Source organism: Anas acuta, chromosome 2 (assembly GCF_963932015.1).
Source record: "Anas acuta chromosome 2, bAnaAcu1.1, whole genome shotgun sequence".
NCBI lineage: Eukaryota > Metazoa > Chordata > Aves > Anseriformes > Anatidae > Anas > Anas acuta.
The window spans coordinates 110632562-110649927 of record NC_088980.1 but is presented as its reverse complement, the minus strand read 5'-3'; the positions used below and the strand labels follow the sequence as shown (position 1 = coordinate 110649927).

General features: G+C 33.8%; 1 protein-coding gene across 4 annotated transcripts in view; it reads right to left on the bottom strand.

The window, feature by feature from the left end:
• Positions 1-17366, bottom strand: part of ST18 (ST18 C2H2C-type zinc finger transcription factor) — a 198645-nt gene that overhangs the window by 58281 nt on the left and 122998 nt on the right. For all 4 annotated transcript variants that reach the window (XM_068671696.1, XM_068671698.1, XM_068671697.1 and 1 more), the window contains 2 exons: positions 12250-12304; positions 10296-10326 (listed from right to left, as the gene is read on the bottom strand). In XM_068671696.1, the coding sequence (XP_068527797.1) occupies positions 10296-10326; positions 12250-12304 (86 nt within the window). The remainder of the gene's footprint in view (positions 1-10295; positions 10327-12249; positions 12305-17366) is intronic.

Sequence of the window (17366 nt, the reverse complement as noted above, 5' to 3'; positions counted from 1 at the left end):
TCTCTATTACTCATCTCATAAATTCAACGTCTAATAGTTTTGTTGCTATTTATCAATGGTCTGCTTGTTGTCATGGAACACTGATTCAGCTGTCAAGGTTATTTGGTAATCTGAGGCTCATAAAACAGGAGAAGCTCTTTTTGTCATGAGCCCAAAGCCAATGCATACTTTTTCCAATTTAACTGTACTTAAATTTTATGAATAATTAATCATTTCAGTATTATTGATAATCAGAAGATTTTTTATTAGTATTATTTTTTGGTCAATGACAACTAGCAAAAACAATCTTGTGTCAGTTACAACATGATGCAAAAGATTAAAATCTAAGACCTACTTTCATGTGTTGAGGCAGGGACTGGTAGTACACAGACACAGTAGTGCACTGACTTCCCTTCACAAAGGAATGTTTCAGAAGAGAGAAGTTTTAAGAAATACTAACAATATATAGTTTTTCCTACTGTTGAAAATTATAATTCCCATCTTCCAATCTTATCCTTTCTTTTTTTTTTTTTAATTGTTTCATCTAAGTGACTTGTTTTTCAAACCTTTAACCTGACCTTTACCCACTTTGTAGCCAGCAAAGATTTTTATTTATTTATTTATTTTCACAGCAACTTTTGAGCTGGAAAAGCAGGATAATAGATCTAAGAATGGCTATGGTTAGTAAAACTAGGGGCATGTTTAGTCTGATAAATAATCTTGCCAGCTGCTTTAGGTCTTGATCAAGCTTTGTTCACAAACTTTCAGATGCCTTGCAATGCTCTGGAAGTCAAATACTACTTTTTTCCTTGCAGGAGGAAAAAGTTGATATTCTAGAATTAAGGGACATACCACTCACAGCTGAACCAATATCTTACAAATGTCTGTTATGGTAAGATTTTCTTCTAAGAAATTTAAGACTGAAAAGGAACAGAAATTCTGAATGTCTCCTCACCTTGGTCCCCTTCTATGTCTGTTAGTTATCTACGAAACAGATAAGCTGGATTCTAACTAAATGTCTAGTGGCTTCCAAAGCCTCAGAATATAGCTATAGGTCTCTAATCCCCAAAACTCACACAAAAAGTCCTGAGCTCATTGTAAACTGATGATAATCAGGATAAATGATTAGCACTGAATACAGAAAAGGGACTTTTCTGTACCAGAAAAGATGTAAAGCAACTTTTTGCTCAATCTGATAATGACAGGATAAGGGGGAATGGTTTTAAACTGAAAGAGGGGAGATATAATTAGAGATTAGAAGGAAAGTCTTCACTCAGAGGGTGGTGAGGCACTGGAACAGATTGCCCAGAGAGGTTGTGGATCCCTGGAGGTGTTCAATACCAAGTTAGATGAGACCCTGGGCAACCTGATCTAGTGGTTGGTATCCCTGCCTGTAGTGGAGGGGGTGGAACTAAATGATCTTTAAGGTCCCTTCCAACCTGAGACATTCTATGATTCTATTATTCTATGATCTTCTCCTAGGACTGATCACATCTGTTGAAAAAACATTGATATTTATTGCATTGACTAAGAATGCTAGAGGCTCATGAAAGGAGCTGCAGTGTTGGACCCCAAAGAAACAGAGTGCAGGTTGTCTGATCACTGCAACTGAAAACCCTAATAAGTACTGTAAATTAAAGCAATGCCAGATAGATGAAAGCAGCTGGGGAGGAAGATAGAGCAAGTTTTGCTCTGTTAAGTGGGATATGATAGTGCACTTACAGATGTTTTGTATATTAGTGAGTTTCTCCCTGAATGTGCTCCAGCACAGTTTAAATGAAATGACAGTTCTATCTACCTAAAAATAATTAAAAATAATAAAGTAAGAAAGATTTAGGAATTTGGGGGTGTGGGAAAATTATCCAGAAACAACTGCTTGCTTTACAAGTTATAGGTGGCAACACAGTGACTAGCTGAAAAACTTCAAGGAGTAAGAACATGCAACTGAGAAAACTGTAATCAAAGGATGGGCTACAGTTTACTGACAATCTAAGACTGGATTAAAGCAGAAAAATACTCCAGCTGAGAATTCCTGAAAAATCATTTGGAATAGAATTCATCAGGTAAGAATAATTTTCTTCAATCAGCATTTTAAAATATTAAAATGTTCCCATTTAAGATGTTCCCAGAGCTTAAACCAATAAATTGTGCTTAAGAAAAAAAAAAAAAGTTAATCATTTAACCATGTAGATTTGGTGAGTTGTTTTCACTAAAGCAGTGGTAGAAACTTGGAACTATAGCATGTCTTATCCCAAGGATAATTACAGAAAATGGGAATGTTTCTAATTTATTAATATCACACACAACATATATATATATATATATACATTTCACCTCTTTCTGTCTTTAGGAAACCCATACCTTTATTCTACAAGTTGTGTCTGTGAAAGGGACAGGATTTGTTCCTCTTCACAATCATCCCAGGGTTAAAGGGCTTTCCATAAATAGAAAAGGTTCTTGACATACCTGAGCCATGCTCTTTTTTAAAAATGTCAGAGTTGTGAAAAGTTCAGTCCAGGGCTGAACAAGATGAAAGGAATGCACATGAGGTAGAGATGGGAAGAAAGATAAAAGGGAAATTCATATTTATGAACACTAACGTAGAGCAAAATAACCTCAGCTTGGGGGTATAAAAACATCTGTATATATACACAAATGAAAGGTTTAGATAGGAAAAAGGAAACAGAACTGGACAGATAATATTGTGGAGAAAATATGGTATAACTGAAATCTGGCTGGACGATGATATTAAAAGATATATTTTATTTTAAAAAGACATGCAAGAAAAGCAAAGCTGCCACAGCCTTGTTCATGAAAGAGGATTTATTAGCCCCCATAAGAAGGGGCCAGGGAGAAATGGGTAATGGTATTGAGTCATTATGTACTGATCTTGGAGATGTTTCAGACAGTAAACTAAATGTTATAGGCCACCTGACCAAAAGAACAATTGGACTGTGAAATGACTGAGCAAATAAAATGAAGCACGCAAAGAGTGGAGCAATGGTAAATCAGCAGTAACATAGGAAAAGGTATGCAGTTATGGTCGTCTACCCATGCCTCACAGTCACTGTGATACCTGAGGACCAGGATTTTGCCACAGACAGATTTTGATTAGAATAAGAACTCAAAACTTATTTATCATGCTCATGAAATCACTTTTTTTTTCTTTATTCTCTCCCTTCCCCCTGTTTTTTTTTTTTTTTTAATCTACAGTTTACTATGTCAGTATGGTTCTCCTTACAGGAAAGGCAACTCTGAGAACAATACAGGTTCTAATTCTGTTTTCTCAGTTTCTTTTTTTACTTTTAAAACATTGTAGGATCATGAGGATATTCAGATTAAAAAAAATAATTAAAAAATGCATATAAATATTATAATTTAAATACTATGTTAATGAAGTGAATGGCTATTTCAGGGTGTTATTCTGTAGGTCGTTGATCAAGAATTCCATTTAGCTAGAGTTGTGGATTTGGACCCTTTTACAACAGATAACTTTTTTTTCTGTCACTCAGCAGAAGGCATTAGAACATACACAACTCTAAACTCATATGTATGGATAACATTTACTGTGTGCTGTTGAACACCGAAGTAGCAATGGGGAAGATAGCTCCTAGACTACATAAAATAATGTAAGTAAAAGTGTTAGTTCAAGGCAAGGAACATTATAAGATGCAATAAACTTTCAGGAAGAAAAAAGAATGCAAAAAAAATACTTTGACAGCCACAATTAAAGTGAAGTGAACTTGTCATATATTTTAAAACTATCAATTTCAGAAAAAACATACTGAAACTAATTATTGTAGTTTTTATATTAAATTGAGACTTTAAGAAGAAACACAGCAAAACCAAAACCAAATAAAACCAAATTAGTGAGAACAGTTTGCTAAATAGTTAAGTCAAATAACTATCAACCTCAGGATTACTTGCAACATGTTAATGTTATTGCTTGGGCATATATTATTTCTCTTCATTGAAACAATGATATTTTTTACAATGAAGTTTCAATTACAACTTGCAGTTTCATTTAAGAAATGATATTTCACAGAATCACAGAATCACAGAATTTCTAGGTTGGAAGAGACCTCAAGATCATCGAGTCCAGCCTCTGACCTAACGGTCAATTAAAAAATCTTTTATTTGATGTTCATTATACAACACTTACATAATTATATGCAAGCCACAACCCACTTAGCTGAACATTTGAAAGCAGAAAATCTGAGGTGGAAAACATTTAATTTTTGAATTTCTTTCTGTGTTTTTTTTTTTCCTTGTTTAATTTTTTAGTAATATGGTTTAACAGTACTGAAAGAATAACATGTTTTTGAAGTATAAAACTGCATGGGGCTGCAAAAAAGGCAAAAAATCTGAGGTCCCTCAGCTCATCAGAGCATTGGGAAAGGAAGAGTAGAGGAGAAGGAGAGGACAGGGAAAAGAAAAAGGACAGCACTACAGATTTCACAATTTGTGACTTCTTAAAGTGGGACTAGAAGGAAATGTGGGATGATATTAGACATGACAGTCCAATGAAGTCTTATTAACTGAGAGTGATTGACATATAAGATACAGGCATAAGGTTAGGTGAATTTAAACACTATTGTTTTTTTAGTTCTGTGACCACCATACACTTGCCTTTGCCTCACAATCAGTAGCATGTACTGATTGTTCAGTTTTTGCTAATTATTGCTGTTCAATATTTTCTATCAAACATCAATTTCAAAATATTTTTCCTTAGTAAAAAACATAGATTTCCAGAGATTATTTGTGCAAAGTACTGACTTGCATGCTAGTCTAAATTTGTTAAGAACCTAACATTGTCATCATAAAAGAAAAAGAAATAAACAAAATTTATTGAGAATTTTAGAAAATATGATTGATGATATCATGACAACTTTGATTATATCAGAAGTCATAGAATACGAAGCAGAGGTTAATGTTTTCAAAGACTCATAACCATTTCAATATCCACAATGCCTAGTGCAGATAAATTTCTTTTCCAAACTAGAGAGCAAACAATAGATACAGTTAACTTATAATTCTGGTACTAGATCCTGGGAATAGAGGATATGTGCTTGTTGTTTAATTGAAAATCAGTTATCAATAAAACCAGCCTGATACAGATCTTTGTCTCAGATTCAATGCCTAATATTAATATATCATAGAGAAATATTTGAATGACTAGTTGGCATAACTCTGTCCCAGCCATTTACAGTCACAGAGGACACTGGAGAAGAGAGCTGGGAATGTACCTATCAACACCTAATATTAAACTGAAAAGCAAGCAAGCAAACAAACAAACAAAACATTTTTGTCAAGCTCGGACTTGTCTGCACAATATCTGAAACAAAATCAGGATAAATATCCTGACAATTGACATAACTCTATGGAACTTGACCATCTTCATTTAGAATTTTCTAAGTCTATTTGGACTCAGGGACACATTTTGTTTCTGTAAAGCAAAATAAGGACTACGAGGACAGTCCCACACCTTCTGCCAGTAAGAGACAGATGAGTCATCAGGAAATTCAAGAGTCCATCTCAGTTCTTTTTCAATTATGCTTATTCAAGATTAGGACAAATTTGCTTTATCCTAGTCATTTTCAGAGATCTTGAGTCTATGACCAATTTCTGTGGAAGCAGAAGCCAAACCCAAAGGACAAACTTGACAGTTTTCCACATGCAGGCTAGGAACAAACAGTGTTTTCAGTCATTTTCTCAGCTTTAGGCAGTTGTTTGGGATAAGAGTGCTGTGAAGCTAACAGCTACATGAAACAATAACAATCTCAGTTCTTACTGAAGAATATCTTTGAGTCTTTTTGTGTGATTTTTTTCATATGCACACTTCTCCTTCCATCAGCACTGCTCAGTGCTCAGGTCATCTGCCAGGATACTGCTTTCTTTTCATACAAACTCTTCTTCAAAACCTTGTTACTTTATGAAACTCGCAAAAAGAGTTACTATTGAATCATTCGTTTTTAAATGCATTTAGGAATGCATAACCCATTTCTTTCATGTTATGAACTTTTCCTGAGTGGCCAAATTATCTGCTCTCCATCAAACTCTCTGCCTTCATTCCATTGCTGTCTGAAACTGGAGCTCAGATATAGCAGGATACCAGTACTAAATAAAAAGTACTTTAGTTAGCAAAATACTTTTCATTATGCTGTCAATATTGCTATTTATATTGACATAGCTCTTAAACATTTTTGTTAAATTTGAGGAATACATTTTAGTGACATAAATCTTTTGAAATACTTCAGTGCCATGGACTGCAAGGTTGCTTTCCTGCTTTCTCATTCTCCCAGTTAAGAGAACCACAGGCTGCAGTGCCTTATTATTTCTCCTACCAATGAGACATCCAAGGCAGCTCTGCTCTACCACCTCTCTGCTAAAATATTCAAGACACTTATCTCTCTGTTTTATCCATATTGTACCTTTAATCTGAATACCCAAAATGTATCACAACAAAACCAAGGGTTCCAGATAAAAATTAACTTTTCTTACTTTTTTAAAAAAATGGCCCTTCTGATGAAAAGTTCCAACACTATAGAAAGTACATAACTACAGCCAAAAGACAGCAGTTTTGTTCTACAGGACTTGAAACATAAGTGCCTTGTAGAGTCTTCACTAATCATTAGTGACAGAAGCCAGAAAGACTTGTTTTCACCTGTATCTAATCAAGAAATGGAACCATTTCTATTCAGACATGGACCTGGCCAAACTGATCTATGCTTTTGTAATCCCATGCTTGGATCAATCCAATTTGCTCTTCTTTGGTCTGACCCAGATGCCACTCCATAACCTACAGATGGTTCATCATACTGTATCCCATCTGTTAAATAGAACACAGTAATGAGAATACATCACACCAATATTCCTCACTTCCCTTTGGTTTTCATTCTAATCCTTAAACACAGCTGAAGGTCCTCGTCCTTTCAGTGGTCCATGACTAAATCATCTAAGAGAAGACTTCTTTCTGCTTCTTTCAGAAGATGGATTCAACAGAGAGGTTATGCCTGAAAAATGACAGGTTCAAACTTGAATATATGGGACAGAAAGCTCCTGGCTTCAGCACTCACTTTACCACATATTGTGTTTTGTTTTGTTTAGGTCATGATAAAAAATCAACCTCTTTCTGTGGACAGTTTAACTACCAACAGAATAACTAAAACACTATATTCATGTATGAAAAATTAAAACATAGTTTGTAAGTAAATAGTTAAGGCTGAAAGGAGAAATAGTTTCATATTGAAGGGTTATTAATATCTTCCAAGGTTAGCATACTATACTTCAACACTACAGAATATACAGTAGATAAATACAAAAATCTTATTAACTAATAACAATATTAATAATGTATATGTGTGTGAAGAAAATTATATGGGTTTTAAATTTGAAATTCTGCAAAGCATATAATAACATAAAATCAATATAAGTTTGTCATTTAAATAGGAGTGGTCATAGAAGCACAGAAAGTTTGGGTTTGAAGGGACCTTAAAGATTATGTAATTCCAACCCTCCCTTCAGGGTAGGCACACTTCCCACTGGATCAGCTTACCCAAAGTCCCATCCAACCTAGCCTTGAACACTTCCAGGGATGGGACATCCACAGCTTCACTGAGTTCCAGTAGCTCAGCATGCTCTGACTAAAGAATTTATTCATTATGTCTACATTAATTCTACTTTTTGATTGTTTTTGTTTATCTTTAAACCATTACTCCTTGTCCTATTACTATGCTTCCTGATAAAGAGTTACTCTCCAGCTTTCTTGTAGGCCTTTAGGTATTGTAAGAAAATGTCATGTGTACATGTCAGTAGCTGGTAAAAAAGTACAATGTTATAAAAAAGTACAATGTAAGAGAATTCTTAGTTATTTTACTTGACAGAAAAAAAATAAGCAAAAAACCAATAACAACAACAAAAATTATTTGGCCCTTAAAGCGATGTTTTCCTTAAAATTTAATTCCTAAGTACTATTTTTCAAGAAAAGATGGATAATAGCAAAGCCATTAGCCAGACTTCTTGGTGAAATCTTGTCTTTCTTGAAATCAATACATTTTATTTATTTATTTATTTATTTTTGGCATTTAATTCCGTTAAGCAAGAATGCAACCCTAGAAATTTATGAGAGAAATTTTTATGCATTTTTGGTGTTTTCAGCTCTTTGTTTCACTTTTTATTTTTTTCATTCTCTACTTTTGTGAAACAACTTAATGAATAAGAAAGGCTAACAAATACTCTAGAACCAATCAATGTTACAAAACTAATAATAATACAATATGAGCATGTAAGCTTATGTAGTGCTTTTCATGTATAAGTATCCCAAGGCACTTTGTAACAGAAACTCAATAAGGAGTGCAAAAGTGCTTTGTCAGATAGGATAAGCCAGGGGAAAATGGGAAATTAATTAAGCATGGATTTAAATTTGTCAGCCAACACAGCATTTTCTGACTTGGTCAGAAAAGACAGTGGTTCAAATATCTGTATCCAGTGAACACAATAGACTTTTTCATTCTTTATTTCTGGAGGAATGTTCAATAGTTCTTCCATAGTAATATGAGTGTGAGTAATATGAATAAGTTAGGCTACATTTTCAAAAGGAAACCTCCACGTCTCTAGCTATTATTTTTCACACACAAGCAAATTCACAAAAGTTGATCACCTGAACTGTATGTCAATAAAGCCTTTTGACTGCTGAAATACCCAATATGAATTTTTGTGTAGTAGAAATCACAAACACCGAGTCATGGATTAGACAATCTTCTTTTATTTTATTTATTTATTTTATTTTATGTTTAGTTCAGTGTTTTAAAAAAAGTGTGTTTCTTTAAAGATATACTACACACCTCTGCTAGAAAAAGTAATCTGTGACACTGTATTTCCTAAAATTGCATGTATTTGACAGGGAAAGTGAAATTGCTTGGGAAAACCTATAGTAATTGATAATGCATAAATTACAGCTTCCCTGATGTTGCAGAAACTTGCACATCCTCTATTTTTCAAACATTTTTCTCTGAGGAACACATGGACCATCCTCATTTTTGGATGACTGCCTCTTTGGATTAATGCATCCTTCTGGTGCATAAATTAGGGATGCACAGAGGAAAAAGGAGAAGCACTAAATCTCAGAAAACTGAAGCTGTACAGAAAAATGAGGTTCAGGGTAGAGCTGAATAAGTGCCTCACCATGAATATTTTATCTGAAAAGTTAGCTTCCACTTCTGTTTGTCAGAAATATATAAGAAGTTTATAATTTCCTGAGTTTTATTATAAAACAAAACTCTAAAATATAATGTCTTAACTGCAAAGAACTTCCTATAAATATTTCATGCCCTATATTAAGAGAGAGTGGCATTTTGATTGATCAAATAAATTACATGCTCTTGCTTTTATTCCCTAGATGAATGAGCCCACAAACACATACTTCAGACGCCTGCTATGCTTAGTAGTATATGATGAAGAAGACTGAGTATGAGAAGTTAATTTAAGCAAAACTCCTAACAGTTTTTGTAAAAATGTTTCAGGATTTATACTGCAGAATTTGTGATTTGGATAAATAATTCAGGATTTACTTGTAAATATTTTCTGAGGGGGATATGTGAGTGAACATGACATAAGAGTGAACTTGTCCTCATGAAAACCCAAATTTGATTGTACTTGTTCTTTGTTGAAGATTTGGTGCCAAAGGTATAGCAGATATAGCTCGTGGAACAGCTATTGGGAACTGATGTAAATATTAATAAAATTAAAATAGTAATATAAAAATTTTACTAGATTATTTATGATATATCCTTGTAGAATTTGTTTATGACTGAAATATCATTCTCTACACAAATTTGAAAAGTACTTGCTTCTGCTTCAGTAAAATGTGGAAACTCATCAAGTACTTGTTGAAAAATGCATTTAGAATTTACAGCAATTTACAGAGACTATCACTGTTACAAAAGTCATCTAACAAAACTATATAAAGACTAATGTCTCTTAGACTGTTGAGATGTTAAAATGTTATAGTATTTATTACTGATCAGAAACCATACCTTTTTATTGTGTGCTCTGACATAGGCTACAAATAAAGACAATGTACCAGAATCCTGAACATTAATTTATTGCATTTTTGATTATGCTTACATAATTACTGCTAACCTTTTTATCTTTTGTATATTTAAAAAGTGAATCAAGTTTCCTTTGTCTGAACCATGCTATGTCTCTACATATTGCAGCATTTGCTGGATTTTCTATTAAATATCGGTACCCTCGGTATGAATTTATTGATATAATCAGAAAATAAAACTGAAAAAATAAATGACGTGAGTTCTTACCTGAGCTCTTGAGCTATGGAGTCCACTTGAACTGTTAATAAAAGCAGAAGGAAAGAATGAATTAGTTTACACTTCCAGACTTGTGCTTTCTTCAGCCTTGCACCTGCCTATCTGATGACAGAGGAATGGCTATCAAAACACAGGTGATTATTTCATGCTAACCAGAGGACTGTATCTACAATTAGCTACAAAGGCAAGTATTAACTGAACAAATAATTCTCATAGTTATTTTAGGACACATAAAACCTGAAGGATGATCTTCATTGGAAAAACAAAACAAAACAACAACAAACAAACAAACAACAGAAAAATAAGAAAAACTGAATAGAAAGAAGGCACTTGTGTTTGTTGAAAGTGTAAAAAGTCTTGGCTTCTTCCAAATTTTAATTTAAATTAACAATGCTGAAGGCAGGTTTATAAATACCTGCCCATGCAAGGGTATGCAGCATACTGACAAAGCCAACAGGTGGTTCTAAGGATTATTCATGTTGCACAGGCAACTTTTGTTTTGCTTCTCAGAAAATTTTCCTGATCTATTAATTCATATACGTGTGTGTACGTTTGTATAAAATTATAAAGAAATAAAATTCATAAGTTTTAAAAATATGTAATTAGTGCTTTAAATGAAAAGAATATGAATGGTATATCCGCTATTAAATTTGATTAAAATCTAAAACAGACTCTTTTAACTGAGAAGATATGCATGAGACTGCTGAGGTGTGAGAAACTTCCCTAATCAAAATATTTCCTATCCAGTAGCAAGTCCTCTGTTCTTATACTCTTGAAGTATATATGAATTTTACATTACTTTCAGAGAGCATTACTGAGAGATGTTTCAGAGACATGAAATGCTTATCTCTTTTGTATTTATCACCTCATCTGTGGGCAGTGGGTAGCATCCCCACTCGTTTTCTCTCTGTCTTTTTATCAGTGAAGTCTAGCACTTTTCACCCTTTGGTTAGTTGAGACTAAATAATTAAGACAAAACTGCTTTTTATTTTTCATTCTGACCACAATTCAAAGCTGAAGGCACAATATTAACAACCCAGTTCTACTGAATTGTGACAATGAATCAAACTAATCTTTTTTTTTTTAATTATTTTTTCCCTACAATCCTAAGAGTGTACAATTCCCATTAAAATCAGATTGAAAAATGGGCGCTTTGCACCTCTGAAAATAGTCATAAGCAAAAATGTTTGCAGGGAAGGCAAAACTTTGTCATTTATTTTAACGTATCTCAAATTTTCAGTCATTATCAACAGTCACAAAAAGTGTTATGAATTAAAATAAAAAGTTATTTTCCTGAAAGGGTTGTATTGCTAGTCAATCATGTTTTCCAGATGTTGAGATCATTAAGGGCTTGTTTATCTCTCAGGACTGCATTTCCATCTGTTCTTTACAAAAAGAGGAATAGCTGGGAAATTAAACTATATTATAACTTTGCAAAATCAAACATAAGCACAAGTACTTTAAAAAGACACAAGGTTCTCCTCTGTTGCATACACCTGTGCCTTTTGGTTAAAGTAACTTTACTTCTGGACCATTTATGCAGGTAATTTGCTGATAATTAATGGCAGTAGGCAGAAAAACACTCAGGTGGCCTAGACAAAGTTTGGTATGTTATTTTGAACAAATCCATTTAATATTGTCTAGCTAACGAAAGATGTCCCTAAATAAAATCTTTGTTTGCATAATAAAAAAACATATTTATTTATTTATTTATTTTGAGAATTTGTTCAAAGTAAATATCATACAGTAGATTTTTTTTTCTGTTTTTCTTTAAGCCATAGCTAATAACATTGTGCCCCTTAATGTCATCAGTCTCTGTCCCGCCTTGATTAAAAAAGCAACCCTAAGGAAGCTACACACTCTATTACTGCACATTAGGGACTGTGCACAGGAACATTTCATGGTGTGCTGGACACAGGGTCATGGAACTTGCTTGCTAACTCACCCTTGGTTCCTTTTGAGCGTGTGCGCAGCTTTTTATTTTCCCCATCTGCATCCATCTGTAATATTAACACAAAGTTTTTAATTCATTCATTTTGCCATTGAGAAAAAAAGTCTCAATTTTTTGTTTGTTTGTTTTTTCCCACATTTCCAAAGGGTAGACAGTAATAGAAAGAATAATCATGCCTTATTAATCTTGTCAAAGAGATAAAAAGCCATCTGTGAATATCTAGTAAATACCTAAGAGATACCTTTAATGATACAGATTTGTTTAATAAAGTGATGGTAATGGTAACTCTTTAAGGTTTAATGACAAGGTCTACAGGTGTTAGCTGAAGGCATAAGGTTAGAAATTGCAGTGTTGTGTGACTGTTGCTTTTAACATTCACCTCCTGGAAGAAAAGGTCCCACAAAGCCCCAGTGCCTACAGTCATGCTGCATAATTGTAACTGTCGCATATCTGAGTAGCTGCAATGGAACCTGCATCTGACAACGTCATCCTTAGAGCATGAAACCCTCGTGCTTGAATATGCATAATTGCACACATACAGTTCTGAAATACTTCATCACTTAAATCAATCACTTCTCATAGAAGTTTTAGTCAAAAAGACAGTTACAGATTTGTATTAATTTTGGGGAGAAAATAGCCTCCAGGTTTGCATTTCACATGAAATAAATAATTTATTATTAAAAAAGAAAAAAAAAAAAGCTGCTTTCATAAGATTTCTAACTGAAATAAGGGATGTCTTGCAAGAATTGCAGTTCTCATGACACTTTTGGCTACATCTAAACCAGCAGTGGAAATACACACCTTCTGGTCTTGGATCTGGCCCAGACCCATAATTGTAGGGGCAGGTTTTCAATCCATGGATTTTATTACAACCCCCTGAAATTCAAAGGGATTAAGATTTCATGTTCGGCTGCAGTGACATGCAGCAGATTGTATAACAGTATAATGTTGAACATGTCCAGAGAGAGAAAATCCTTTTCTTTCTAAAACTCTCAATTTTTAAGTATGGAAGAATCTGTCATAAGGAATTTTTGGCCAGGAAAAACAGCAGGAACTCAATTTTCTTCAGTCTATGGTAGTATCTTACTACCTATCTTTACACTGAATCTCAGTTTCCCTCTTTGTAAAATTGTGATGATCCAACACACTGCAGAGGAAGCAACTCCCATGTGTTTCTGAAGATCAATATGCAGAAACAACTGCAGACACCAGCATCTGATTTATATCACTGTGCTGGGCAATAGGTAGATTCATTCTATGGGTAACAGAAGTTGCCAATGCCTGACAACTGTGAATCTTTCTCTGTAAAAGGTCGCAAGACAAAAAGCCATGTCAGCAGATCCTCTCTATTTTTTCACCCTTCCTTACTGAAGATCAGCAGCACTGATTTGCCCCACAGGGGGAAGATGCAATAAGCTGTTTGTGCCTGTTTCTATGTATAGAGTTTGCAGATCTGAAGATTCTTTATTTTTAGCTTTACATGACTCAGATAACTGAGATGTTTTGAAGGTCTAATCTGAAAGAACACTGCAGAATATGACAAATTTGACCTGAGAAAGAACAAGAGTAAATCTAGCCTTTCTAGAGGTCAAAATGTGTTTCTTTAATTTCCTTTTTTTTTTTTTTTTTCATTTATATATATTTTTCTGTCCATTGTTATATATGATTGCACATCATATACAGTTACAGGAATCAAAGTACCTATTTGTAGGAGAGAACACAAACATTTGAAAAGGCTATTTATGTACTTGAAGAAGTTTAATTCTAGAACTCAGGTTAGCAACATCTAAAATGAAACTATAAATTGATCAAAATGATTCTCAAACCCAGACAATGTTATCTTTTCTCTGTTTAAATTTACATCTGATGTTGATTATTAGAAGGGAAGAAACATAATTGGTTTGTGTTTAAGTATTGGGGTTGATGTAAGCCTTTACTTGTTACTATCCTTAAAACCTGGAGAATGAGTTTTTGCAATGTGACTGCAATGGTAATGGGAAACATGGCTCTGTTCTCTGATGCTGAGTTGTGATTGAAGGCACTGACCTGCCATAGACTTATAATAGGGGAGCAGGTGTGGCAATGATGGACTTTAATTTCCTTTAATAAACCTTTTATGTGCCACACTTTTACTGCCATTCTATGCTCTCCAAGGTCCTGCACATAATAGGTTCATTACTTTTGATTACTATAGTCTATTGAGACAAACAACTCCAGAACACACTATATATTATGTTCAGTTAAACCAATATAGACTATTTATCCACTGTGCATTATTTCACCTGCAACTCTACAGACAAAATTAACAACAGCTCCTGTAAGCTAAAACTATTAAAACCACTGGTACTCCTTTGTCATCATTTCATAATAAATACCACACCAATCACAGTGCTGCTCTTTTAATTATGAAACAAAAAGTGTCTACTGCTTCTACTGAACAGCAGTTACTTTCGTCTAAATAGCATGTTGTATTGTGATGAATATTTAAAAACTGCACAATGAGTGAAAACCAACAATAAAATCAATGTAGGTGATTTTTCTATTGATTTTCTTTCCTTGTAATAATTTGAAATTATGAGAGAGGTTTAATCAACTCAAACCTAAAATTTATTGTGCTGTTTAGCCCAGTACATAGCACATATTAAAAGAATCATCGTGTCCAAGTTGCATAAAAAAACCCCGCAGCTTAACTTACAAAAAGTCCTATGCATTAGCTTGAAAATTATACAAAAGTAACTAAATAAAACTGTGAAATATTTTAAGTGTGTCAGCATAAATATCCCTCTTGCTCAAAATTTAAATACAATATCCTTTTTTTTTTCTTCTTTCAGAGATTGCCTAACATTTAAAAAAAGTGAACAAAGTTCCTCACTTCTGATTCTTATCTGCTTAGTGACTGTTTTACATGAAATTATATCCATAGACAGTCTGCAAGAATACAAACTTTTAAAATATCCTTGGAACATTAAAGGGGTTAAACTCTAAAAAAAAAATTCCATCTAATTGTTTTAGAGGTAATTGTTATCGAGGTGTGAAGTTGAGAGATATATCTTATTACTGTTGTGTACTGCAAAGACAGGATGTATTCTGGGTGGTGCTTCATGCTTTCAAAGTCAGGGATTATCAGCCCTCCCTCTTGGCACATACACCGTCTTGAGACTAAAAGCCATAAAAGATAGACTGGTCATATCTGCACAAAATCCATGCATGATGTTTTTTGGTTCATTTTTATTTTTTAGCTATCAGGATAATATCTAAGTGATCGCCAGAGAAATTTTATTAGGAGCTGCAATCCCATATTTGTTAGTGGCAAGCTTCTCAAGTAAAATATGTCCAATAACAACAAACTCTATGAATAGTGGAATGAATTTCATTGTGTCTTATAACTAGATTCTCTGACTTTGTAAGTAGATTCTCTGATATGATGGGATTTCAACTTGTCTAAACACTTTCTTTTCAAATTTAGTTGAAACTGTCTAAGGTACTTTAAAGGAATTAGTGGGAGAAACTAATTAGTCAGAAACACAGAAAGAAACAGAGAGTTAACACGTATACAGTCCTAAATGATTAGCAAATCAGGCTAAGAAATGAGTACCTGCCTTAAAGTTCCTTAGTTATGCTATATTTCTGTGATGTGGAAATTTACCGTGTATGGTAATGTTGAGTTGTTTCCTGAGATCGTCTTCCAACAAATTTCACTATGTTGATGAATGCTTTCTGCCTGACTTAGTGAATTTCAATCCTCCCTCCTCCATTATTGGTTGAGACATAAGGCTAAGTCAGTAACTAGATCCCAGAAAACAGACTGGAGTCACTGACAATACTGCATATTCTGTTTGGAGAAACTGGAGTAACTTGCTATGTGACTGCTACAGGGTATTCCTGTTTCTTCAAATGAATTTACTGGAGGAAGCACAGCAATCATACTTTTTCAGCAAACTATTTCAGAATTCCTGGCTGCAGGAACCAAATGTTACTTTTGGTTGCTTTGCAGTCAGTGGACTCAAGAGCAGCACCTGGAAATACTTCCCTGAGTGAGAGAATTAGGATTTGGCTCTGAGTTTGTTTTTTTGTGTGTGTGCCTGGAGTCTATCTGTGCACATGTGCATGTACTGATATTATAATGGGATCCAAGAATATGACTAACAGCTGAAATAGGGCATGTGCAATAAATGTTAATAATAATAATAGTAATAGTAATTATTCCAATTTACTTGAAAATTTTTAATTCTCAATTTTGGAAACTAAATTGATACTACAATCTTGGTAGGATAGTTTTACAGCATATTACTGTGAAAAAAAAAGCTATAACTTGAAAAAAACAGTGCTGCTGATACATGTAAAAGTGAAACAGACCTTCTGGAAATAGTTATTGTAAGAGCTATGCACTTTCTAATTTCTAAGATAAACATTGGGCAAGCAAAAATTAATTTACCTGAGTGAGTGTCACATTTCTGGAGTGGAAGTCTGATTCCTTTAGTGTAACTAGATAGAAGAAACTAAATCACCAGTTTATCTTGTGGTAAGGTATACGAAAGTTGACATTCTCCTGTGATTTTCCAACTAAAATTTACATCTGATTTAAAAAATGAAATTTGGCAAACAACTTTTCTAGGAAAAACCTTTAGTGGTTTTGAGAGGTCAGAAAAAGTTTGAGAGGTTTTGAGAGGCTTTTTTGTAGTGTGTAGTACTCTTTGTAGTGTGTAAACTATGTAAGACTGCATAAAGATAAAATCTACTTTTGTAATTAGACTGATGAACTTAGCCAGAAAAAAAGATAGACATCTTCTAAGGCACACAAATCCATCCTTAAGTCTCAAACAAAAGCAACAAGCTCCATGATTGAAGTCAGACACTACTATGCACTACAAACCTCTCTGTGCTGTACCCGTGCCCCAAGTGACATGATACAGTGTGTTTCTCTCCATAAAATAACTAAAACCCTTGGAATAAATTTTTTTCATTGCTTTTGGTAGCTACCTTTTAACAACTCATTTAAGAATAAAACAATACAACTCATTAAAAGGGAATGTTGTCATAACAAAAAATACTTTTTTAGACAAATCATAAAGCAGCCAGTCTGAAGATTTCCTTATTTGGAAATAAGCTTA